Source organism: Myotis daubentonii, chromosome 1 (assembly GCF_963259705.1).
Source record: "Myotis daubentonii chromosome 1, mMyoDau2.1, whole genome shotgun sequence".
Classification (NCBI taxonomy): domain Eukaryota; kingdom Metazoa; phylum Chordata; class Mammalia; order Chiroptera; family Vespertilionidae; genus Myotis; species Myotis daubentonii.
Genome location: NC_081840.1, coordinates 182,743,377 through 182,766,169, shown reverse-complemented (window position 1 = coordinate 182,766,169; position 22,793 = coordinate 182,743,377). Strand labels below are relative to the sequence as shown.

Below are 22,793 nucleotides of genomic sequence, written 5' to 3'. Positions count from 1 at the left end.
GAAGGGATAGGGGTGGAAATAACCCATAGCAGGATAAGAGGGAAAGAAAAGAGAAAGAGACTTTTCATTTTAGAAGAACCGATTTTATAAAGGTCAGGCAAAGGGGACAATAAATGGAAGCTGGGGTGGTAGAAAACCCTCAGTAAGAGGCCCCGGCGCCAAAGAAAGACAGAGGTCCAGCTGGTTAAGCATGAGTGACACATGCCTCAGAGGGGCTGGGGGTTCTTATTATAATCTGGGCTTCATGGAGAACACAACACCAGTTGCTTGTTTGTCCCTGTCTTCCTAACCCAGTCACAGGTATCTCTCTGCTCCAGCCCAGCACTCGCCTCTGTTGTAACCTTCCAACACTCCTGCTCTGGTGAAATCAGAAAAGGAGAGTGGGCAGGTGTGGCTATTTTCCCCTTTGAGTGAGTGCAAGGTGAAATGCAAACATCTCCTCAGGCCTCTCAGGCACATTGCCAACATAACGAAGCTGTGATGTCAGCCTCGCTTCTCTCAGGCATTCCTGAGGCTGCCAGTCTCTGATTCCCAGGCCCCGCCTCTCTTTGCTGCTTTGGGAGGAGAGCGTGCCTGCAGTGGGTGGCGATGGGGAGCCCTCTGTGAGCTGTGGCCCCTGCCAGCCTGTTTGAAGATAACGCCCCTGGTTTTGCCCTTCAGGACCTTCTGATTATCAGTCCTTTTCTCTGACCTCTGACCTGCTGTATTCGTTTCCTTGGGCTTTCGTAACAAAGTGCCACAAATGGGATGGGTTTTAATGTATTGTCTCAAGTTCTGGAGGCTAAAAGTCTGAAATCATGATGGTAGGGCCGTGCTCCCTCTGAAACCTGTAGGGGAGTCCTTCATCGACTCTTCCTGGCTTCTGGTTTGCAGGCAATCTTGGTGTTCCTGGTACAACTCCAGTCTATGCCTTCATTCCCTCATCAACACATCACATTCTCCCTGTCTCTATCTGTCTTCACATGGCTATCTTCTAAGGACACCTTATATTAGATTAGGGGCACACCCTACTCCAGTAGAACCTCCTCTTAACTAATCACATCAGCAATGACCTGATATCCAGGTAGGCCCACATTCTGAGTACTGTCAGGCCTTCAACAGTATCTTTTGGGGAGGCACACAATGCAGCCCATAACACCTGCCTCACGTGCCCATGTTTCATTTCAGGGCCTCTCATAACTTTCTTTGGTTTTAAAAATCACCTTTTACTTGAAAAATCAAAAGAGAAGGCTTGCATTTTCTGATCAGAATCCAAGTTGTGATTGTTCTTTTAGTCTACTCCATTTTTCCTTTCATCATAAACCTCCGTGACAGACTGTTTTGACACTGAGCAGAGAATGATCATTCCTCCCTGGCTCCTCGAGCGTTCCTGAGTCCTGGAGTTTTCCGTGAGGCATTGGTTTAAAGCTTAGCTTTTGGGTATGACCTGTGCAGGCTCTATGAAGAGAGGAGTGACTCGGCTGCGCCTCCCCTTCGAAACGTACCTGCAGCAACCGCTCTTCTTGCTCTGGAGCATTTGGCTGTAAACATATTTCTTGTCAACAGAATGGGCACCTTGTGATTTTCTCTTTCACTCATTCTTCTAAATGTTAATGCCCAACTTCTTGCAAACCCAGTGCACTTTGCATGAAGAAACAGGTCCAATTGCCTTTCATGAGACAAGAACAGACTGGCCTCTCCTAGGGGTTGTAACAGACAAATCCCCAGGCCCAGCTTGGCCACATCAATGGCTTCAGTGCCTCTTGTCTGACCTCCAAAGGACAGTTTTAGAAGATCAGGGAAAATTATATTGACATGAAGAAGATGGTTCAAATAAGATGCAGCCCAGCCCAGTAATTAGCAGCACAGATTAAAGGGACCTATCACTTGCTGGCTGTGAACTTGGGCAAGTTACTTAAGCATCAGTTTCATTCTCCTCTGTGAAGAGACGTTATTATATCTGCCTTATAAGTTTGTTGTGAGGATTGAATGGAGCTCATGCTGGACACATGGTAAGCACAGTACTTGGCTCATAGTAGGTAGCAGCAGTTCTTATTGATGTAAAGAGCTCTGGTTATTCCCTCTTTATTTACACATTGCTTGCTTTACTTTCTTTTCCAGCTGGTTTCAGGTTCATTTTTCCTTTTGGGGCATCTGAAGGTCAAATTTGAGAAAAGGAAAGCAGCTATGTTTAAAGGATGTGGATGGAAATCTGATTAAACATGAGGTTTCTTTTTTAAAAAAAGAAAGACTTTCACAAGCTTTCATGCAATGTCCTACTCTAGCACTGACACTTTGTTTGGGTAGTAGAATTAGTGGACATAAACTAAGTCAGATATTGGTTAGTAATTTAAATGTCAGGCAATTAAGCCTGCAATGAAGCAGGCAAGGCAAATAGTTTTGTTTGGCTGCAAAATCGCCAACATTCCTGAAACAATGAGCTCATCATCAAACTCTTCCACACCATAAAAAAATCTGGAACTTGTTTGCTCACTTTTGCTTTGGTTTCCTGGGTAGCCAAGACTAAATAGAGCAGTGGTTTTTAAACTATAGAATCCATTAGAATCATCTGTAGGGCTTTGTAAAAAACAAAACACACAAATCCTGAGTCTTAGCGCCAGAACTGTCCATTTCTAAGACTGGGATGGGGCAGTGGGCCTGATAATTTGCATTGCTATTAAGTTCCCGGCTACTTACTGATCCAGGAACCACACTCTGAGAACCGCTCTGTAGACTCCTGTGAGGCACCGTGATGTGGTGTGGAGCACAAGGAGATGGGTTCAAATTCGGAGGGCTGTCCTTAGTAGCAGATTGAATGTCTTCCATTTTGAAATGGAAATAATAAAATCCCCTTGTTAAGACCATTGTAAGAGTTAAATAAGTTGTCCATAAATCACTTTGTTCACTGCCTAGCATGTATTAGTTTAAAGGATTCTAGTTCTTTTACTGTGAAATTTTTTTCATAATTCATGTAAATATTTCTGAATGTTCTGGGCAACCAAGTCCATCAGATAAACAAGTCTGCTATTTAAATAACTGAAGCAGTTTGAAATCACTAAGATTCTACTTCAGAATGCCTGTGGCATTTTTTTTCAGTCTGGAGTATGTGTGTGGTGTTGTTTGGGTTTTTGTTTTGTTTTTTTCTTTTACTTAAATGAGTGGTTCCTTCCCACTTAATTCTTACTGAGTATCAGGTTGCATAACAGATTGGGAATTTCTCTCTTCTCTAATTTTGCACATTGGAATTTCAGCATGCTTTGATGCGTAGGTGGTTCAGGGCAGTGGAAAGGTCACGGCTAGACTGGAAACCCTGAGTTTTCATAATTCATGAAATAATTAGAATCGAACTCCCATTTTGTCTTTTTGTATTCAGAAACAACCGTGTTTATCTGCATGGCACGGAATCGCCTGAGGAGCTTCTTGAATGTGTAATGTCTACCTTAACACCTCATTTCTAAGGAATAGGATTCAGTGTGTCTATGTCAGGGCCTGGTTGGATGCATTTTAAAGAATCACTCCACGTGATTCAGAGGCCAGGTTTCAAGAAAGGCTAGGAATGGGCTGTAATGGTCATGACCGCATTCAAATTCAGGTGCTGCTGCTTAACTAGTTGTGTGGAGTTGAGCAAATTCTCCACCTTCTTAAATTCTGGTGTCTTGTATGTGAAATGCGTCACTTTTACGCATTCATCAGGACTGTGATGCCGGTTATAGTTAATGTATATAAATTGCCTTGTACAGTGCTGAGCATGAGGCACCCAAATGCTGCAATATGGTGGTGGTTCTTCTAAAATGCCACACATGGAAGGTGGGCACATAGATAAATACAAAGTTCATAGGAGGATAGAATTGAAATGAAGCCATTTGGCTCTGGGAATCCATAATATACTTAAGCCCCAGAAAAAGAGAATTCTCCCATGATTATGTTGACATGACTGGCTTCTTACAGTGCCTTTAGATCAGGCACATTCACATCTAGTTTCTGATTCGTTAGAATTACTTTTTTAGAATCAAAACTCTTTATTTTGGATACTGTAAGGTTAAGTGATATTTGATTGTATTGAAACAAATTATTCAATCTAATATATTAAGTTACTATCAATTTTTACTGTGCCAGAACATTAATTTTTCCATCACTTTAATGTGACAAGATAATGTCTTTTTATTAAATATTAAACACTTCAGGAGAGCCTAGATAATGACATAGTAACACAGAGTAACAGAGCTACTATTATTCATTAACGGGATAGGAAAATCAGTTTAGGAGAAAACATTATTACTGTAAAGATAGGTTTTTATTCAGAAAGTTAGAAAATACCATATAAGTGCATGTTCACTTGGATTTTTCTCAATGTCTTAATGGCTCTTCTACCATCTCTTAAACAGTTTTAAGGTATTTTATTCTTTCTACAGGATGGCCTTTCCCAGCTTACTGACATGGTTCTAATTTGTGTTTAAAACTGGTATCATGGCAGTTTTCATTTCCATGCTATTCCTGAAGATCTATGTCAGTGGAACTTTCTGAAGAGAATTTATCAGCCATGATTTCACATCCATTAAACAAAGCTTACCAACAGGCAGTCCTAATGGGGTTTTCATTTATGGATCCTTTAGTGCAGCGTTCCCCAGACAATGGTCAATATTAATTAAAACAATTGAAGTCTGCAAACCTCAATTACTTCTGTGTGAGATGCAGTGGAAAGCTTTGAATTATCCAAGAGGATGTAGGAAATTTCCACTTTTTCTTTGCTGTGATGCTGATGCCACATTAAAACAAATATTATTCAGAGTTCCATGGTTAATACTATTTATATTTCTAATTTGTTACACAAGAGGGGAAAAGGAGAGGCCTCATAATCCATGTGGAAGCTATTATATTGCCTGCATCTCTCTTGAACCATTCCTGAAGGGAGAGGAAGGTGTGCAAATTCTGCGTTTGTTATTTTTAAAATAGTGGATGGGAAAATGCATATGTAATACTAGGGGCCCGGTGCACGAAATTCGTGCACTGGGTGTGTGTGGGGGTGAGTGTCCCTCAGCCCAGCCTGCCCCCTCTCACATACTGGGAGCCCTCAGGTGTTGACCCCCATCACCCTCCAATCCCAGGCTCTGCCCCTTGCCCAGGCCTGATGCCTCGGCCAGAGGCGTAGACCCCCATCACCCTCCGATCGCCTGATTGGCCCCTTGCCCAGGCCTGACGCCTCCACCAGAGGTGTCAGGCTTGGACAGGGAACCCCCATCTCCCCCCGATCACTGGCTCTGACCCACGCCCAGGCCTGAGGCCTCTGGCCCAGGAATCATGCCTGGGCAGGGCACCCCCATCTCCCTCTGATCGCTTGCTCCACCCCCCGCCCAAGCCTGACGCCTCTGACCCAGGCTTCAGGCCTGGGCAAGGGGACCACCATATCCCTCCAATCCCCATCTCCACCCCCCAGCCAGGCCTGACGCCTCTGACCCAGGCTTCAGGCCTGGGCAAGGGGACCACCATATCCCTCCAATCCCCAGCTCCGCCCCCCGCCCAGGCCTGATGCCTCGGCCAGAGGAGTTGACCCTCATCACCCTCCGATCACCAATCACCGGATCGGCCCCTTGACCAGGCCTGAGGCCTCCGGCAGAGGTGTCAGGCCTGGGCAGGGGACTCCCAGCTCCCTGCGATCTCCCGCTCTTCCCCTGCCCAGGCCTAATGCCTCGGCCAGAGGTGTTAGGCATGGGCAGGGGACCCCCAGCTCCCCGTGGTTGCAGGCTCCACCCCTGCCCAGGCCTAACACCTCTGGCTGAGGCATCCAGCTCGGGCAGCGGGGACCCACAGCTGCAGCGGCCCCGCGATCGTGGGCTCCGCTTTAGGCCCAGGCAAGGAACCCCTAGCTCCCGGGACTGCCAGCTTCGACCATGCCCAGCTCCCATCGCTGGCTCCACCCCTACTTCCTGCTATCACTGGCCAGGGTGGCAAAGGCGCCTGATTCTCCGATCATGGCTGGGGGGCAGGGCAAAGGCAGCCCCAAGGCTGCCTTTGCCCTGCCCCCCAGCTCTTAGCTCCCCCCTGGGTTTCCGATCACTGTCAGTGGCAGGGGGCTTCTTCCTGCTTCCCTTTCTCCTCCCTGCATTGTGCCTACATATGCAAATTAACTGCCATCTTTGTTGGCAGTTAACTGCCATCTTAGTTGGCAGTTAATTTGCATGTAGCCCTGATTAGCCAATGAAAAGGGTATCGTCATACGCCAATTACCATTTTTCTCTTTTATTAGTGTAGATAAACAAAAGTGTCATTTTGAACTGGTGGGACTTTCAAATATTTCCTTCCAGGTGGGACACCGTGGGACAGTGCATGATTATCCAGGCTTTAGCCCATCAGTGGATGCTGAAGCGATTCGAAAGGCAATCCGAGGAATTGGTGAGTGGTGCTTTATAATTCCTCTCTTTGTGTTGAAGCAAATTAGATTATATTTTACAGTCCAAAAGTGAAATGGTTCCGTTTGCCCAAGTTGGCTTACTCAGTTAGAGAAATTGTAAGATACTTAAAATCCTATCTAATAAAAGAGAAACATGGTAATTAGCGTACGACTGCTACCCTTCCCATTGGCTAATCAGGGCGATATGCAAATTAACTGCCAGCCAAGATGGCAGCCGGGAGCCAGGCAGCTTGAAACTAACATGAAGCTTGCTTGCTTCAGTGACGGAGGACTCCAACATTCCCCGCCTGCCTTGCCGGCCTCTGAGCCTGCAGTTTGAAACATTGTAACAAATATAGAAGCTAAACAAAACCCCAGAAACCTGCTTTCAGCAAACCGGGATCTCAGAGCTGGAGTTATACATTGTTTCGATTATAGAACCCAAACAAACCAGATACCTGCTTTCAGCAGTAGAGGCCTCAGAGCTGGAGCCAGAGCTAAAGCTGGCCCAGAATAAAAAAAAAAAAGAAAAAAGAAGCGGTTGGGAGCTTCAGTCACCCACCAGCCTGAAAATAGCCCTCAGCCCCTCACCCAGACTGGCCAGGCACCCCAGTGGGGACCCCCGACCCTGAAGGGTGTGTGACCAGCTGCAAACAGCCATCATCCCCTCATCCAGGCTGGCCATGCATCCAAGCGGGACCCCCACCCTCATCCAGGACACCCTTCAGGGCAAACCAGCCGGCCCCCACCCATGCACCAGGCCTCTATCCTATATAGTAAAAGGGTAATATGCCTCCCAGCACCGGGATCAGCGGAGCCGAGAGGCCTCCCGGCACCGGGATCAGTGTGACAGGGGGCAGCGCCCAAACCCCCTGATCATCCTGTGGCTCTGTGTATGACGGGGGCAGGGCCACAACCTCCCTATCCACCCTGCTCTGTTCGTGACAGGGGAAGGCGCCCCATCCCCCTGATCAGCCCTGCTCTCTGCCTGATGGGGGGAGCTCCCCAACCCCCTGATTGTCCTGTGGCTCTGTGTGTGACAGGCTGCGGTGCCCCAAACCCCTGATCAGCCCTGCTCTGTGTGTGACAGGGTGCGGCGCCCCAACCCGCTGATCTGCCCTGCTCTGTGTGTGACAGGGGGCGGTGCCCCAATTCCCCTATCGGCCCTACTCTCTGAGTGACAGGGGGGAGCTCCTCAACCCCTGATCAGCCCTGCTCTGTCCGTGACAGGGGGGAGCTCCCCAACCCCCTGATTGACCCTGCTCTGTGCGTGACAGGGTACGGAGCCCCAACCCCCCTGATGGGCCCTGCTCTGTGAGTGACAGGGGGCAGCGCCCCAACCCCCTTATTGGCCATGCTCTGTGTGACAGGGGGTGGCGCCACAACCTGCCCATTGACCCTGCCTTGAGTGTGACAGGGGGTGGTGTCCCAACCCCCCAATCGGCCCTACCCTGAGCGTGACTGAGGGTGGCATCGCAACCTCCCAATCCGCCCTGCCCTGGTCATGACAAGGGGTGGCACCCCAACTCCCCAATCGGCCCTGCTCTGAGCCTGACCAGGGGCTGCACCTGGGGATTGGGCCTGCCCACTGCCACCCAGGAGCAGGCCTAAGCCAACAGGTCGTTATCTCCCAAGGTGTCCCAGACTGCGAGAGGGCACAGGCCGGGCTGAGGGCCCCCCCCCCCGAGTACACAAATTTTTGTGCACCGGGCCTCTAGTTGTGAAATAATAAGGAAAAGTATAGGGAACCCAGTTTTATTAAATCTTAAAATTTGCCCTATTTACTTACCATCACTGCTACCAGCAATAGTAATTATCATCATCATTATAAATTATTACAAATACAGCCCCTGCCAATCCTTGCAGGACCTCATTCCCATCTCATTCCCTAGAGATAAACACTATCTTAAATTAGAGTTCATTCCCATGAAAGTTGTAATTTTGTAACTACATATGTATGTACATCATATTGTTTTGCATGGTCTCAAACAGCATAAATTGAAATCATACTGCATAAATTCTTCTGTAACTTTTTACCCCTTAACATTATGTTTTTGAGATTTATCCATGTTGATATGTTTAGCTCTAGTTCATTAATTTTAACTGCATATCAGTCTATTAGATTACTATATTGTAAGATGGGAATATTAATGGAATATTTAAGTTGCCTATAATTCTTTTCTATTACAATATAAAAATATCACATTAAATATTCCTGCTTATGTCTCATGTGCACAGTTGCTAACATTTCTCTAGAATAAAACAATTGAATTTCTAAGTTGAAGGTGTTTATCTTCAAATTAAAATTATTGCCAAACTGCTCACTGAAATGATTATACAAAATAGCATTCCTAGCAGGAATACATGAGATTTCCTCTTGCTCCATATTCTTATCAATACTTGCTAAGGTCATACTATTCCGTATTTCCAATTGAGTGAGACTAAAATGATACCTCATTTGTCCCTGGCTGAGTAGCTCAGTTGATTAGAGCATCATCCCAACATGCCAAGATTCTGGGTTCTATTTCCAGTCAGGGCACATACAAGAATCAACCAATGAATGCATAAATAAATGGAACAACAAATCTTTGTCTCTCTCTCTCTCTCTCTCTCTCTCTCTCTCTCTCTCTCTCTCTCTCAAATTAAAAAAGTAAAAGAATTTAAAATTACATCTCATTCTGAATGTGTGCTTGTTTCCTCTCTTCTCCACATTCCCATGACCAAATAATCATTTCTGGATTATTTGCTTCTTCTTCCATGATTAACTTCTTCATATCTTTTATCCATTTTTTTAGTTGGATTGTCTTCTTCATGATTGGCAGGTTATAAATTCTGGATATTAAACATTTGAAAAAATTAAAGGCCATGAAAATATCTTCTTCCGGTTTGTGGTTTTCTTCTAACATTGGCTATAGTAAATTTTATTGCAAGTTTATGGTTCTGAAATGGTTGAGAGAGGGATATACATGTTTTCTAGTCAGAGATCTGGATCCAGGTTTCCGCTGCACCAATGATCAAGATTGTTGCTCCCTGGAGAAATCAGAATTCTCTCACAGGAAACAGATCCACGGTGTATGTCAGCCTCTCATGACATTAAATCAGTTCCCTTTGGCAGTAACTATGATCCTTCTGTATAGTCATATTCTAAAGCAGGCTTTGTAAAGCATCTGAGCTAGATCCTAATGACCTAAATAAAGGAGTGTAACCTTCATCCTGAAGGTTGCAGAGAGCATTATGATTTCAAGCAAGAGATTAATATGATCAGATGCATGTTTAGGCAGTAACATACAGTATGAATTATAAGGAGGTCAAATTAGGAGGCTGTTGAAGTTTCTGGGTAATATATGATAAGCACACAGTGATAGAGGAGAGGACAAATTCAAGAGATGCAGAGGATTGCTACAATGTAGGGAGGAAAGAGGAGAAAGGAGTATAGAATGACTCCCAGGATTTTTGATTGGATGACTACATCATAGTGTGTCATTGATGAGGGAACAGAATGAAAAAAAAGTTAGAAAGGAAGTAGAATGAATTCAATGTGGGGCATGCTGATACTTACGCATTTGGAAGTGTCTAGTCATGCACCAACACAGAAGCCATTACAGGTCCAAGTTAATAGTCAGGCTCACAGGACACAACTAGGCTTGACTCTAAGTCTGTGTTGTCTTAACTGTATAGAAAACTACAAGACCACAGATACAGTGGGGCAGCATCTTTCAATGGGAGACTTAGTAGCTAACCAAGTACAGTTTCTTTTATCCCATCAGTGATGTAGAGTGTGTACCATTGATTGTCAAGATTGTGTATACCCAAGTTGTGTGTGGGTCAGTTTAACACAGAGAAGTTGAGTCTAGCATTCCAATAATTCTTTTATACCATTCTAGTCATGCAGACCCAATGCATGTAGGCCAGGCCAGCTCATAGCTCCCCAACCGAGGTGTATTCCTCTACTGCTAAGGAGGCTAACAGGACTTACATTATCTTAATACTATAATGGTTAAGAAACTAGTGATCATGAGGTCTTTCTTGGGCAGGCCAGCATCAGCCCTGGCCAGATGTTATTCTTCACTCGGGTGGTTAAGTAAATAGGTGTGGAATGCCTGAGAGAGGTATGGACCAGGAGAGATATATGTTTTGGAGTCAGAAATTTGGGTTCAAATTCCTGTTCACCACTTAAAAGCTGCATGACTCTGGCAAGTGAGGTAAGTTTTCTAAGTGTTAGTATCTTCATCTTTAGGACAGTTTAATCATACCTATTCCCAGGGCCCCTGTGAATATTAAATATGACAGTAATTACTAGTAAAAGGTGTCCAGTACATGGTGGGTTCTCAATAAATGTCAGTTTCTTTTTTTAGAGGAAAGAAGATTTTGATGTCAAGTATGGAGATAAGAAAGAGAAAAGATACAGGATAGTAACTGAACCTCATACGGAAAAAACACCTGGTCCAAAAGCAGTATATTCCTGTGCTGCTCCCTCTGTCAGAGAAATATTTAGGCAGTGATTGTTTTCTTCCCCAAAAAGTATACAAATAAAGTTAATTTCCTTTTCAAAAAGTCAGGCAAACAAAGAAATACAGATTTCAACCTGGAAATTAAAAATTAAAATGCCACCCTTACTGGTGTGGCTCATTTGGTTGAGTGTCATCCCACGCACCAAGAGTTTATCAGTTCAATTCCCAGTCAGGGCACATGCCTGGGTTTAGGGTTAGTTAGGGTTAGAGTTTCAGGCGCTATCCCCAGTAGGGGGCATGCAAGAGGCAGCTGTCTCTCTTTCTTCCCCTCTTCCTTCCTGTCTCTCTCTAAAATCAATAAAAACATCATCTAGCGTACCCGGTTTTGCTCAGTGGTTAGAGCATCAGCTTGTGGACTGAAGGGTATTAGGTTTGACTCCAGTCAAGGGCACGTATCTGGGTTGCAAGTTCGACCCTTGCCCCGGTTAAGGCGTGTGCGGGAGGCAACCAATGGATGTGTCTCTCTCACATTGATGCTTCTCTCTCTGTCTCTTCACTCCCTTCCTCTCTCTCTCTCTCTCTCTCTCCCTCTCTCTCTCTCTCTCAAAAAAAAAAAAAAAGGAAAAAATATCCTTCGGTGAGGATTAACAACAACAAAAAAATATTCTAAAACAAATAATAATAAAAATTAAAATGCCTTCCTGTCTGCATTTGTTTCAGACCATCAATCATTTTCTTTTGTTCACGACAGGTACTAAGCATCTTTGGATTGGTAGTAAGTAACATTATTTTCATTTCATTTAGGAACTGATGAGAAAACGCTTATCAGCATTCTGACTGAGAGGTCGAATGCACAGCGGCAGCTGATTGTTAAGGAATATCAAGCAGCATATGAAAAGGTACAGTTGATTAACATGGGCAGTAAAGAGCTAGTCACTAATGGACCAGGGATGTTCCCATGGATTATGCCCACAGATCTTTTGTTTGAAGCCAAGTATAACAGAAAGTACCCAGTTTCCAGTTAACAACCTGGATTTTGAGTCCTGGTTTTGCCCTTAACTGGCTGAATAGCCTTGGGCATGTTATTTGATCTTTCTGGGTCTTAATTTCTTTACCTGTTGAATAAGCAAGTTGCCTTAGATGGTTGGCTCCATACCAGTAATGATTTTACTCTCCAGGGAATATTTGGCAATGTCTCCAGACACTTTGGTTATCACAACTGGTGTGGGAGAGAGGGATGTTTCTGGCACCTGGTGGGTACAAGTGAGGGATGCTGCTAAACATCCTACAATGCACAAGCAAGGCCCCCTCCCCCAACAAAGAATTATCTGACCAATTATCTGATAAATCCTGTCTAAGATGAGCTTTAATTTCCCTTTTAACTGTAACGTGTATGTAATTACAGGTTTAATTCATTCAGCAAATGAAAATTTACTAAGTATAAGAAACTGTATTAAGAACTATACAAGAACATTTGTGTGTCTTTTTCTTCACATGCTTTATTTGTTCAATAATAAACTACTCTGTGTCAGAACTGTGGTACTTCGCTGAGTCAGAAGATATCCTAGACATTGGAGATTCACTGGTATAAAAAGCAGATCCTCTCTTCTTTCATAGAACTACTATTCAATTAGAAAAATAATAAATAAGTAAATAAAATACGTTCAGATATTGGTAAGTGTTATGAAAGAATTAAAATAGGATGATTGGTAGAGAATGACTGGTGAATGGTTCCTTTAGATCGGGTGGTGAAGAGATAGCGGTGAGGGGGGTTGTTACCTTACTCTCAACTAAGACTAAATGCCAAGGCTTTTGCTCCACTTGATGTGGAGAGAAGAGCATTTCAGACAGAAGATACAAATGCAAAAACCCTGAGGCAAATCCAGGTGGGGACATTTAAGGAACAGAAAAAGTTCCAATTTGGCAGCAGTATGGAAAGTCAAAGGTATGGGTGTAAGAGGAAGCAGAAGGAAGAGATGAGGTTAGAGAGCGTTTTAGAACAGTCGTGTTTTCATCTATATTGTTACATATGTTCATCTTTCACTAGGTGACTTAGAGAAAGAAAAAGGAAGAGCATGTCACACTTACCATTTTTTTTTTTTTTTTTTTTTTTTTTTTTTAGAAACTGAAAGATGACCTGAAGAGTGATCTCTCTGGCCACTTCGAGCATCTCATGGTGGCCCTCGTGACTCCTCCGGCAGTGTTTGATGCGAAGCAGCTGAAGAAATCCATGAAGGTATGAGCCCTACACCAGTCATTTCTGCCCAGGATTTGACTATGTCATCAAAAATGGTGACTTTCTTCCCATGCACACTTGAGATATGGGTGTAAATCTGATAGATTTGGGTGTCATTTTGTATCTGTACTCTCCAATTAGTAGAACAACCCTGAAGTGGGAAGCAGTTGTAGAACCTTGAACCCAGGTGATCCTGGGCTGAAAGGATATTGTCATTCTAATTTATTTGTTTTTGACCTGAAGACTCAAATTCTCTATTTTATTGCCATTCAAAATGAATGGCACCATCATCAACCCCACTGGTTAGGCCAAAGACCTAGTATTATCTTTGATCGCTTGCTTTCCCTCATCCTTCAGAGCTCCCAAATCTATCTGGAGGCCTATTAGATCTACTCCAAGATTTATAAAAAATGAGAGCATATTTCTCAAAATCCATTGCTAATATTCTAGTTCACCACCATCATCTTTTGACTAGACCATACCAATGACCTCCTAATTGGTCCCTTTGCCTCCATTTTTACACATCTCAAGTTTATTCACACAGAATAGCCAAAATTACTTTTATAAAGTTATTTCTAGAATCGATTATATTATTCAGCTGCATAAATTGCCAATGAATTTGAATACTTAAAATTTAAACTCCTTTCTATGACCTTCATCCTCCAGCAAGGTCTGGCTCCTATCTATCTCTGTGTTTTTTTAAAATTCTATCTGTTATCAGTCAGGGTTCCCCAGAGAGGCAGAACCAGTAGGCAGGAGATATATATTAAGAGATGTATTGCAAGACTTGGTTACATGGTTATGGAGCTAGTTAGGCAAATCTAAAATCTGAAGGGCAGGCTTGAACTCTTAGCACCACCTCAAGCTGCTGCCCACAGGTAGAATTTTTTCTTCAGAGAAGCCTCAGGTTTGTTCATACACCCTTTTAACCGACAAAATTAGTCCCACATAAAATATCTTAGATAATCTCCCTTAAAGTCAACTGATAATGGACTTCAGTTATATCTACAAAACACCTTTAGAGCAAACCTAATTAGTGTTTGGTTAAATAACTGAGGAATGTAGCCTGGCCAAGTTAAAATGTAAAACCATCACGCCCTCTCCTGACCATCCCAGTTCAACAAAGATCCAGTTTCAGTCCAGCCATATGTCTTCATCCAAGCTAAAAAAGAGTAAGGGACAAAGGAAGGTTCATCCCGGATCCTTGGGGACTATCAGAAAATGTACAGGGAACTTCACATATATTCCGTTAATGAGAGTTTAGTTAGATGGATAAACCTAGCTCTAAGGGAAGCTGAGACACATAGTATGTATTTACTTGGGTAGTTATGTGCTAAGTAAAAAAATTAGGCATTCTATTACTAAGCATGGAAGGTAAAAGATGTACTGGGTCTACTCAATTTTGTTGTGAACCTAAAACTGCTCTAAAAATTCATGTATTTAAAATTTATAAATTAATAATTTTTAAAGGCAAGATATGGGGGCAAGTAGGAATCTGCCATTGAGGGACAAGAATTCAGCCTCTGTTCATATGCTGCATTGGTGTTGTTTTTTTAAAAAAATATTTTTATTGATTTCAGAGAGGAAAGGAGAGGGAGAGATAGATAGAAACATCAATGATGAGAGAGAATCATTGATTGGCTGCCCCTCTCCCTACGCAACCTGGGCATGTGCCCTTATCAGGAATCAAACCATGACCTCCTGGTTCGTAAGTTGACATTCAACCATGGAGCCACACCAGCCAGGCCATTGGTCTTATTTTATCAAGTCCTAGTGTAAGTGGCTTCTTTTGAGTCACAGTGTGATTCAGTACAGACCAAGGCTCAGGAGTAACTAATCCCTAAACCACGTGGGCCCATTATACATTATTGAGGCTTTAAAATCTCCCTGAATCACCCTGACCGGTTTTGCTCAGTGGATAGAGCGTCGGCCTGCAGACGGAAAGGTCCCAGGTTCGATTCTGGTCAAGGGCATGTACCTTGGTTGTGGGCACATCTTCAGTAGCAGGTGTGCAGGAGGCAGCTGATCAATGTTTCTAACTCTCTATCCCTCTCCCTTCCTCTCTGTAAAAAATCAATAAAATATATTTTTTAAAAAGAATAAATAAATAAATAAATAAATAAAATCTCCCTGAATGAAGAGGGTGATACATGCTGACCAACCTAGTACATTAGTGTAGGGATGAATTCATTCAAAAGAATTGCAGAGCCCTTCCTAAATATAATGGTGTGTTTGAATGCTCACTTCTGATCTCGAATGATGTAGGCTTTTCCCTTTCTACAATTTCTTCCTTGAATTATTCAATTGATTTTTAATTAGAGTATGAAATTTTGGGGGAAATTTGATGTCAGTTAACACATGATTCGTATTATTTAAGACTAAAATATGGAATATTAGAAAACTGCTTTAGATCCATAAAGACCCTTACGTTGATTTATTCAAAACTGTTCTTTTCATTCATATAAAACAAGATATTAAGACTGAAATGCATGAGTTTAAGTTTTTTAAGTGCTCTAAAAACAGATTCCCTTTTTAGGGCGCTGGGACAGATGAAGATGCATTGATTGAAATCTTAACCACCAGGACAAGCAGGCAGATGAAGGAGATCTCTCAAGCCTACTACACAGGTCATCTTCTCTGCTTACTTTTACCACCATCCACATGTATATGAGCCAGTGTTTGCCTTTCCCAGAAACCCACCAATCTCTTCTTCACAAGGCTTTTGAGAAGGCAAGACTTCAAAAAGAGGCTCCATTCTAAAATGGGCTAATGTCTGTGGGATTTTCAGAGAAAAAATGAATATGATTGAGCTAGAAACTGCTCCATAACGATGGCATTAATACTTTGCCTTTTGCTCTCAGTGATCACCGCTTAATTGAATCAACTAATTTCATCAGTGTAAGAGACTCAAATCATTGTACGTTAACATTATGTGTTAAAAGCCACTTAGATCAGCCTCATGACTTTTGGTGGGAAATTAGATGAACCATTTAGAGAATGTGTCCAGCAATTAGCTGAAGTCCTAATAGCCTGTCAGCTATATAAAAATTAACAAGTCCCTGCTCTGCAGTTCTGACACTGACTACCCAGAGTTAGCATGACTTCACAAGTTAGAGCACAGGCCCAAGCAGGCTACCCTAACTTCAGAAATGAGCCACCCCTGCAGGTTTTCCCAGGCCACATGCACTTCTAACCAAATGGCTACAAATTGAGGGGTTCTCACTCTTCCCTCAGGTGTAGTAGCTCACTAGAATGACTGATAGAACTCAAGAAAGTGCTCTGCGCACAATTAGAGGTTTACTATAAAGAATACAGGTCAGTACTGGTCAAATGAAGAGATGCATAGGGAGAGGCCTGAGAGGGTCCTGAATGCACAGCTTCCGTGTCCTCAGGATGCACAACCCTCCCAGCACATCGATGTATAATTACCAACCAGGGAAGCTCACTCGGGCTTGGATTCCACGGTCTTTATTGGGGTTTCATTACATGGGCATGATCGATTGGACCACTGGCCACATGATTAAACTCATCTTCAATGCTCCTCGGCCGATCTCATGTGGCTCAGAACCTAAATTCTCAAATCTTTCTGGTGTGGCCAGCCCCTGATCACTCGGATCCTGAGTCATCTTGTCAGCAAATACTCAGGTATAGTTCATGGGACCTGCCAGGAATAACAAAGACATTTCTATTATTTAGTAATTTCCAAGGGCTTAGAGGTGACTTACCAGGAACCAGGGACAAATACCAGCCCAGTTCTGTATCATACAACAGCCTCTGTAAACCTCACCAAGAACCACAAGGGAGCCATGGTTTCTGAGTTTGTGTGTCAGGAAGCCGCTGCAGTGGGAGGGGTCTCCATCAGGGCTGTACTGTCCCCCTGGTCGGGGTTAGAGAGGCCACTTTGAGAAGTTCCCATTAGAAGGTAAACACCTCAGTGATAGGTCAGTGACTGTTTCATTGCTGATGTGTTAATCAGGGTCTAGTGAGAAAAACAGAAATAGCAGTCGGTATTTTAACAGAGAGAATTTGATGTAGAGAATTGTTTGAACACCTTTGGGAGGACTGAAAAGTGAAAAAGGGCACAGAGGTGTGGCGCAGAGGTATAACTCCCAGGGCTGAGACGCCAGAGGAAAGAGGTTGGGGTTTTCAGATACTAGAAGCTCGGAGGAGAGGCACTGTCTTGCAGGTGTTGATGCCTTAGGGGCTGGGAGGAGAGGCTTAAGGAGCTGGAGTCCAGACGCCGTGAAAGGTTCCATCTGGCCGGAGCTGGACCCCCATGGGGGTGCTAAGCGACTTGTCCTAGTAGTCGGGACAGCTGCTGCTGTCAGGGACAAAGCCCTTCACGGGGTTGCCATTGACCTGAATAGCAAGCAAATAGCATGTTCTTCTTTCCTCCTCCTGCCTTCCAGTCTCCCTCCAGTGCTCCCCTCCGCCCCCAAATTGGTGGAACCTAACAGGTGTTCGGGGTGGGTACAAAAGAGAAATGTAATTTGTAGAGTCCCAAACCCAGCTCCACAAAGCAGGGTACAGAAAGGTAAATTTGGAGTAGATGAGGTAATTGCTAAATGGGCACAGTGGGTACATTGTAAGTGTTTTAAAAAATTGGTTCCATTAGTTCAACACTTAATTTGGTTCCATTAGTTTATTTACATATGAAAAATCATCAGAGCCAGGTCCTGCTGCTTCCTGGTGTTTCTTAGAAAAGTCACTGCTCCGTGAGGTGACCTGCCACAGGGCGGCACCCTGGAGCCCAGCACTTACGGACAAACAGCCCTGGATGTACGCTCTGTGGAGACGGGCTTTTGGTCTGTTTCGTTCACTGCTATGGCTCCCGTGCTCAGAACAACAGAAGGCAAATTCAAATATTTATTGAATGAATATCCTCAAGATCCAGATTGGGATCTTAAGAACCAAGTGCCATATCTAGCATTTAGGGCTGTTGTTTTGTAAACATGACAAGCGATAATAGTTCCGAGTCACCAGATGCCGTGATATCTGGGTGAGCTGAGCTCTCTAAGGCCAAAAGAAATGGAATTGCATGTAGGTCACTGGTGAGTAGGGATTAATGATACACAAAACGTAAAGAAAGGAAATAGTCGCCGAAACCGGTTTGGCTCAGTGGATAGAGCGTCGGCCTGCGGACTGAAGGGTCCCAGGTTCGATTCCGGTCAAGGGCATGTACCTTGGTTGCGGGCACATCCCCAGTGAGGAGTATGCAGGAGGCAGCTGGTCGATGTTTCTCTCTCATCGATGTTTCTAACTCTCTATCCCTCTCTCTTCCTCTCTGTAAAAAATCAATAAAATATATTTATAAAAAAAAAAAAAAAAAGAAAGAAAGGAAATAGTCTCAATTAGACACAGCCAAGCTTTACAGAGACTCGGCACACAGCAGCCCTGCTCCAGGGACTCGGCTACCTTGTCACTCCCTCCGCATCAGGCATGCATTGCTCCCCGCGCTGGTGTTCTCATTACAGCCACTCCTTCTCCTCCCTCTCTGCCTCTGCTGTTTTTGACACTGCCCAGTAACTCCTCTTCCCTGGCCATGCAGTGTGTGTCTACTCAAAGCTTGTATTTGCCCTTGGTTTCTGGTTATTCTTGGCCTCTGTTTTGTGCCTTATTTCTGGGAGTCTTTTCACTCTTTTGCTACTCTATTGCCTCTGTCTCCTTTTTCTGTACAGCTCACTCCCTGAGGGAGCACATTCAATGGGCTCAGGAAGGCACTGGCTAGTAGAGAGCATTATTTCGGACAACGCTCTCCCACCCAGTCACCTCTTGGGTTGCTGGCCACCTAGAGTCAGGTGCCAACCCTGTTGCAGTCAGCTGCAGCAAGCGCAGTGGTGCCGTGTCATGCGAAATGGTGACCCAGGCATGAGCAATCCATTAAAGGAGGCTATCTGCTTGGCCCTCATAAAGGAACTAGGCATTGTATTTCATATTCTTATTTCTTGAAAAATATCTGGGGTCAAGGGAGGTGTGGGGAGGCTACATAAAATGACGATAAGGCCTCATCTAGAAGATTCTAAAATGTAAAATGCTTCCTCAAATTCTAACATGTGAGAGCTTTATTCTTTGGCTTGGTATTTTTAAATAATTACTTTTTTCTAATTAAAGTGAAGAATAGACATAATGATACCATGACTATTAGGTAAAAGGGTGCCTACCTAATGTTATTATTACTTAGATAATTTATAGTGAATTTTGCTTATTTGAATTGCTCTGGAAAAAATATAGATTTCATAAAAACAGACTAAAACATGCTGGAAGAGTTCTTATCTCTACACAGTTCTTGCTACAAGATAACCTCATATCACTTTCTATAATTGTCTTTTATTGATTTAAAAGGACAAGCATTCATATGACTAATTTATAGAGCCCTTAAAAGTGATGCAGGCAGAGTTCAAACGGCCACCTGGTGTCAGCTGCACGCAGGTATATTACTCCGAGAGGATCAGTGAGCATGGATGGAGCAGAGCAGGGCCTTAAACTCAGTGCACACTGCATAAGAGGCCATGCAGGAGGAGCTACAACTAGTCAGCCCTGAAACAGGTGGACAGGCAGTTGTCATTTGTTATGGAAAAATCGTGTCTTTTAGGGTAGCTTTCTTTTGAGAGCTGTCAAATAATATAATCTAGCTCTGTACACCCATAAAACAAATATTACAATGGCTCAGATACGGTCTAAGTGTATTTCTCCCACATGCAGACTAGGTCTGGAGACAGGCAATTCTAGGACTGGCATGAGAGCGCCTCAGAACTTTCAGGAGTCCAGGCCACTTTCTGCTTACGTTTCTGCCATCATATAGATGTAGTCCTTATCTTCATAGGCCAGGATGGCTCCCTGAGCTCCAGGTATGCTCAGATATGCATCTACAGACCAGGCATGAGGGTGGAGGAAGGGACTAAGATGGGCGTGAGCCATCCCTTACGGAGATTTCTCAGCAATGCCGCATTTGTCTGCCTACATTCCACTGACAAGAACTTAGTCATGGAGCTGTACGCGCTAAGAGGAAAGCTGAGAATGTAGTCTTTATGCTGCAGGCATTATGATTTGCTCAAGATGAGGGTTCTATTGCTACAGAAGAAAGAGAGAATAGAAACTGGAAGGCAGACTAGCAGCTAGCCCACTCAAGCTTCCCCACTGTACTAGTACGTGTGTTCCTTGGTGCCATTGTCAGATGAAGTGGACCATGGTTTGATCCAGAATGGCAATTCTTTCTGTCCCTGTGCACCTACCACAACACGTACTATAGTAATAGCTACAACAGGGTACCCATCTCAGAAGAACACCAGGAAATTTTTTTTAAAAAAAAAGCAAGGTTTATTTTATCAGGTACTCATTTCTGGACAACGTGGACACTTAAACTTTTCTCTGGTTTATAATACTATTTTCCAGTTTGTCAAGGCTTAATTCCATTTTTATGTGGTTTCAGTATATAAGAAGAGTCTTGGAGATGATATCAGCTCTGAAACATCTGGTGACTTCCGGAAAGCTCTGTTGACTTTGGCAGACGTAAGGTTTATCTTTTATTTTTTAATTCCTCAATTAGCTGCATGCTCAATAATAATTAGGGGGTTTAAAAATAACCAAATGGAGACAATAAACTTGTGATTTTCCTTATGAAATGATTCACTCACTTTGTGTTTGCATTGCCATGGAACAGTATGTTTAACCACCATCCGAAAAGTATAATGTCATCATGTAACAAAAAAATCTTTTGATAGTCAGTATATGGATTAAAAGTGTTAAGATTGGGTTTCACAATACATTAGAAATGTTCTGATAATTCATCTGACATAAAATAATTGCCCATATCTATTTTAAGTATCTCCATTTTAAGACATGCTTATTTTTATCTGTACTCCAAAGAATAAATATTCCTTTTGTTAGCATTTAAATTAAGTACGAAACATAATACAGACAAATTGTCTTCAGAGACAGGTATATTAGTCTCAGGATTTAAAAAAAAAAATAACTTGTAGCTACTTCATCCTTATGCCTTTGGAAGAGTTGCTAAATCACTTATCACCATGTGACTAAATGACTCCACACTTTGCTGTCTCTTTTTAGGAGGCTCATGACTTTGTAATACAGGTGGGCAGGGTCGAGGATGAGCCGTAATCCCAGGTGTGTGTAAGAGAGGAAATAAGCCTGTCCCACTGGCCTCTTTCAGCTGATTTACGCAGCCTGTAACGTGTGAGAGAACCCCAACAGTGGTCTCAAGCAGCACTTGTCAAAGTGAGGCAAATGCCACTAAGAAACAAGTTCCCTTAATTTTTGTTTCAGTTATTTCAAACGGTGGAAACCTTATGAGGGTCGCCAATTTATGGGGCATTGCTGCAAACATACACCCCAGAGGTTTATATTCAAAAGTATACGTCTGTGTGTGTGCACAGGGCACACACACATACTCACAGGAGGCAGCAAAGATTAGGGCTTCCGGGCAGGGTTTCAGAATCAAACAGACCTGGAATCGTATGCTTCTCTGTTGCCTAATAGCTTTATGTGTCTGGACACATTACCTTAAGCCTCAAAGCCTTTGTTTTCACATGTGTAAAATTAAAGTAATAACAGTACTAATGTCATAGATGCTGCAAAGATAGATAGATAGATAGATAGATAGATAGATAGATAGATAGATAGATGATATGAAGTACTTAGCACATAGAAAGTGATCAGTACGTGGTAGTGGTGGCTGATTATTATTAAATCAATGATAATCAGCATTTTTATGACTAGATCAGAATGCACAAAGAGAGAACAAGGCAAACAGACTAACAGTAGAGAATCAGCAGCACTGAAAAGAAGCAAATAAGTCATGCAAAAATCAGACAGGCATACAAGGGTCTATTTGAAAACGGGAACAAATGCTTTTTAAACATTATAGCCAATATTTCATTCACCTATAATTTTCAGAGTAATTCAGGCAATCCTCTTTCCCTCTCTACCTCCTGCCTCTATCAGCCGAAGTGCTTGCACAGGAACACACACTTAGCCACAGAGGCTTCAACCAGAGCTGGTGGGGACCTTTGAACTGTGTTGTTGTTATTTAATTAGACTTTTTTTTTTAGAGAAGTTTTTAGATTTAAAGAAAATTTGAGAGAAAGTACAGAGGGGTCCCATATGCCCCTCCTCCCGTCCCATCACTATTTCCCCTATTACTAACGTATTGCATTAAAGTAGTACATTCGTTACAGTTGATGAATACTGATACATTATTATTATTAACTAACGTGCATAGTGTACAATAGGGTTTACTCTTCGTGTTATACAGCCTGTGAGCTTTGACAAATGCGTAATGTCACGTATCCATCAGGACAGTATCATACAGAATAGTTTTCCTGCCCTAGAAATATTCTGTGCTCCAACTAGCCATCTTTCTCTCCCTCCCTCCAAACCCCTCACAACAACTGAACTTTGTAGTGTCTCTATAGTTTTGCCTTTTCTAGACTGTCATATAGTTGGAATTATACTGTAGTGGGTAGTCCTTTCAGGCTGGCCCCTTCACTTAGCAACATGCTAAGTGTCTTTTCTTGACTTCATAGCTCATTTCCTTTTTATCGCAAATACTATTCCATTATATGGGTATACTATAGTAGTATGTCTCACCTGTTGAAAGGCATCTTGGTTGCTTTTAAGTTTAGGTGATGACGAGTAGAAATTTCTGTGAACATTCATGTGCAAGTTTTTATGTAAATATAAATTTTCAACTCCTTTGGGTAAATACCAAGGAGTAAGAGTA

General features: G+C 43.0%; 1 protein-coding gene across 4 annotated transcripts in view; it reads left to right on the top strand.

Annotated features, from left to right (window-relative positions):
* Positions 1–22,793, top strand: part of ANXA3 (annexin A3) — a 51,812-nt gene that overhangs the window by 12,022 nt on the left and 16,997 nt on the right. For 3 of the 4 annotated variants that reach the window (XM_059667653.1, XM_059667662.1, XM_059667646.1), the window contains 5 exons: positions 6,282–6,369; positions 11,623–11,717; positions 12,941–13,054; positions 15,591–15,681; positions 20,484–20,563. In XM_059667653.1, coding sequence (XP_059523636.1) covers positions 6,282–6,369; positions 11,623–11,717; positions 12,941–13,054; positions 15,591–15,681; positions 20,484–20,563 — 468 coding nt within the window. Of the gene's footprint in view, positions 1–4,928; positions 4,952–6,223; positions 6,370–11,622; positions 11,718–12,940; positions 13,055–15,590; positions 15,682–20,483; positions 20,564–22,793 lie in introns of those variants that run through there. The other variant, XM_059667635.1, reaches the window with a different exon arrangement.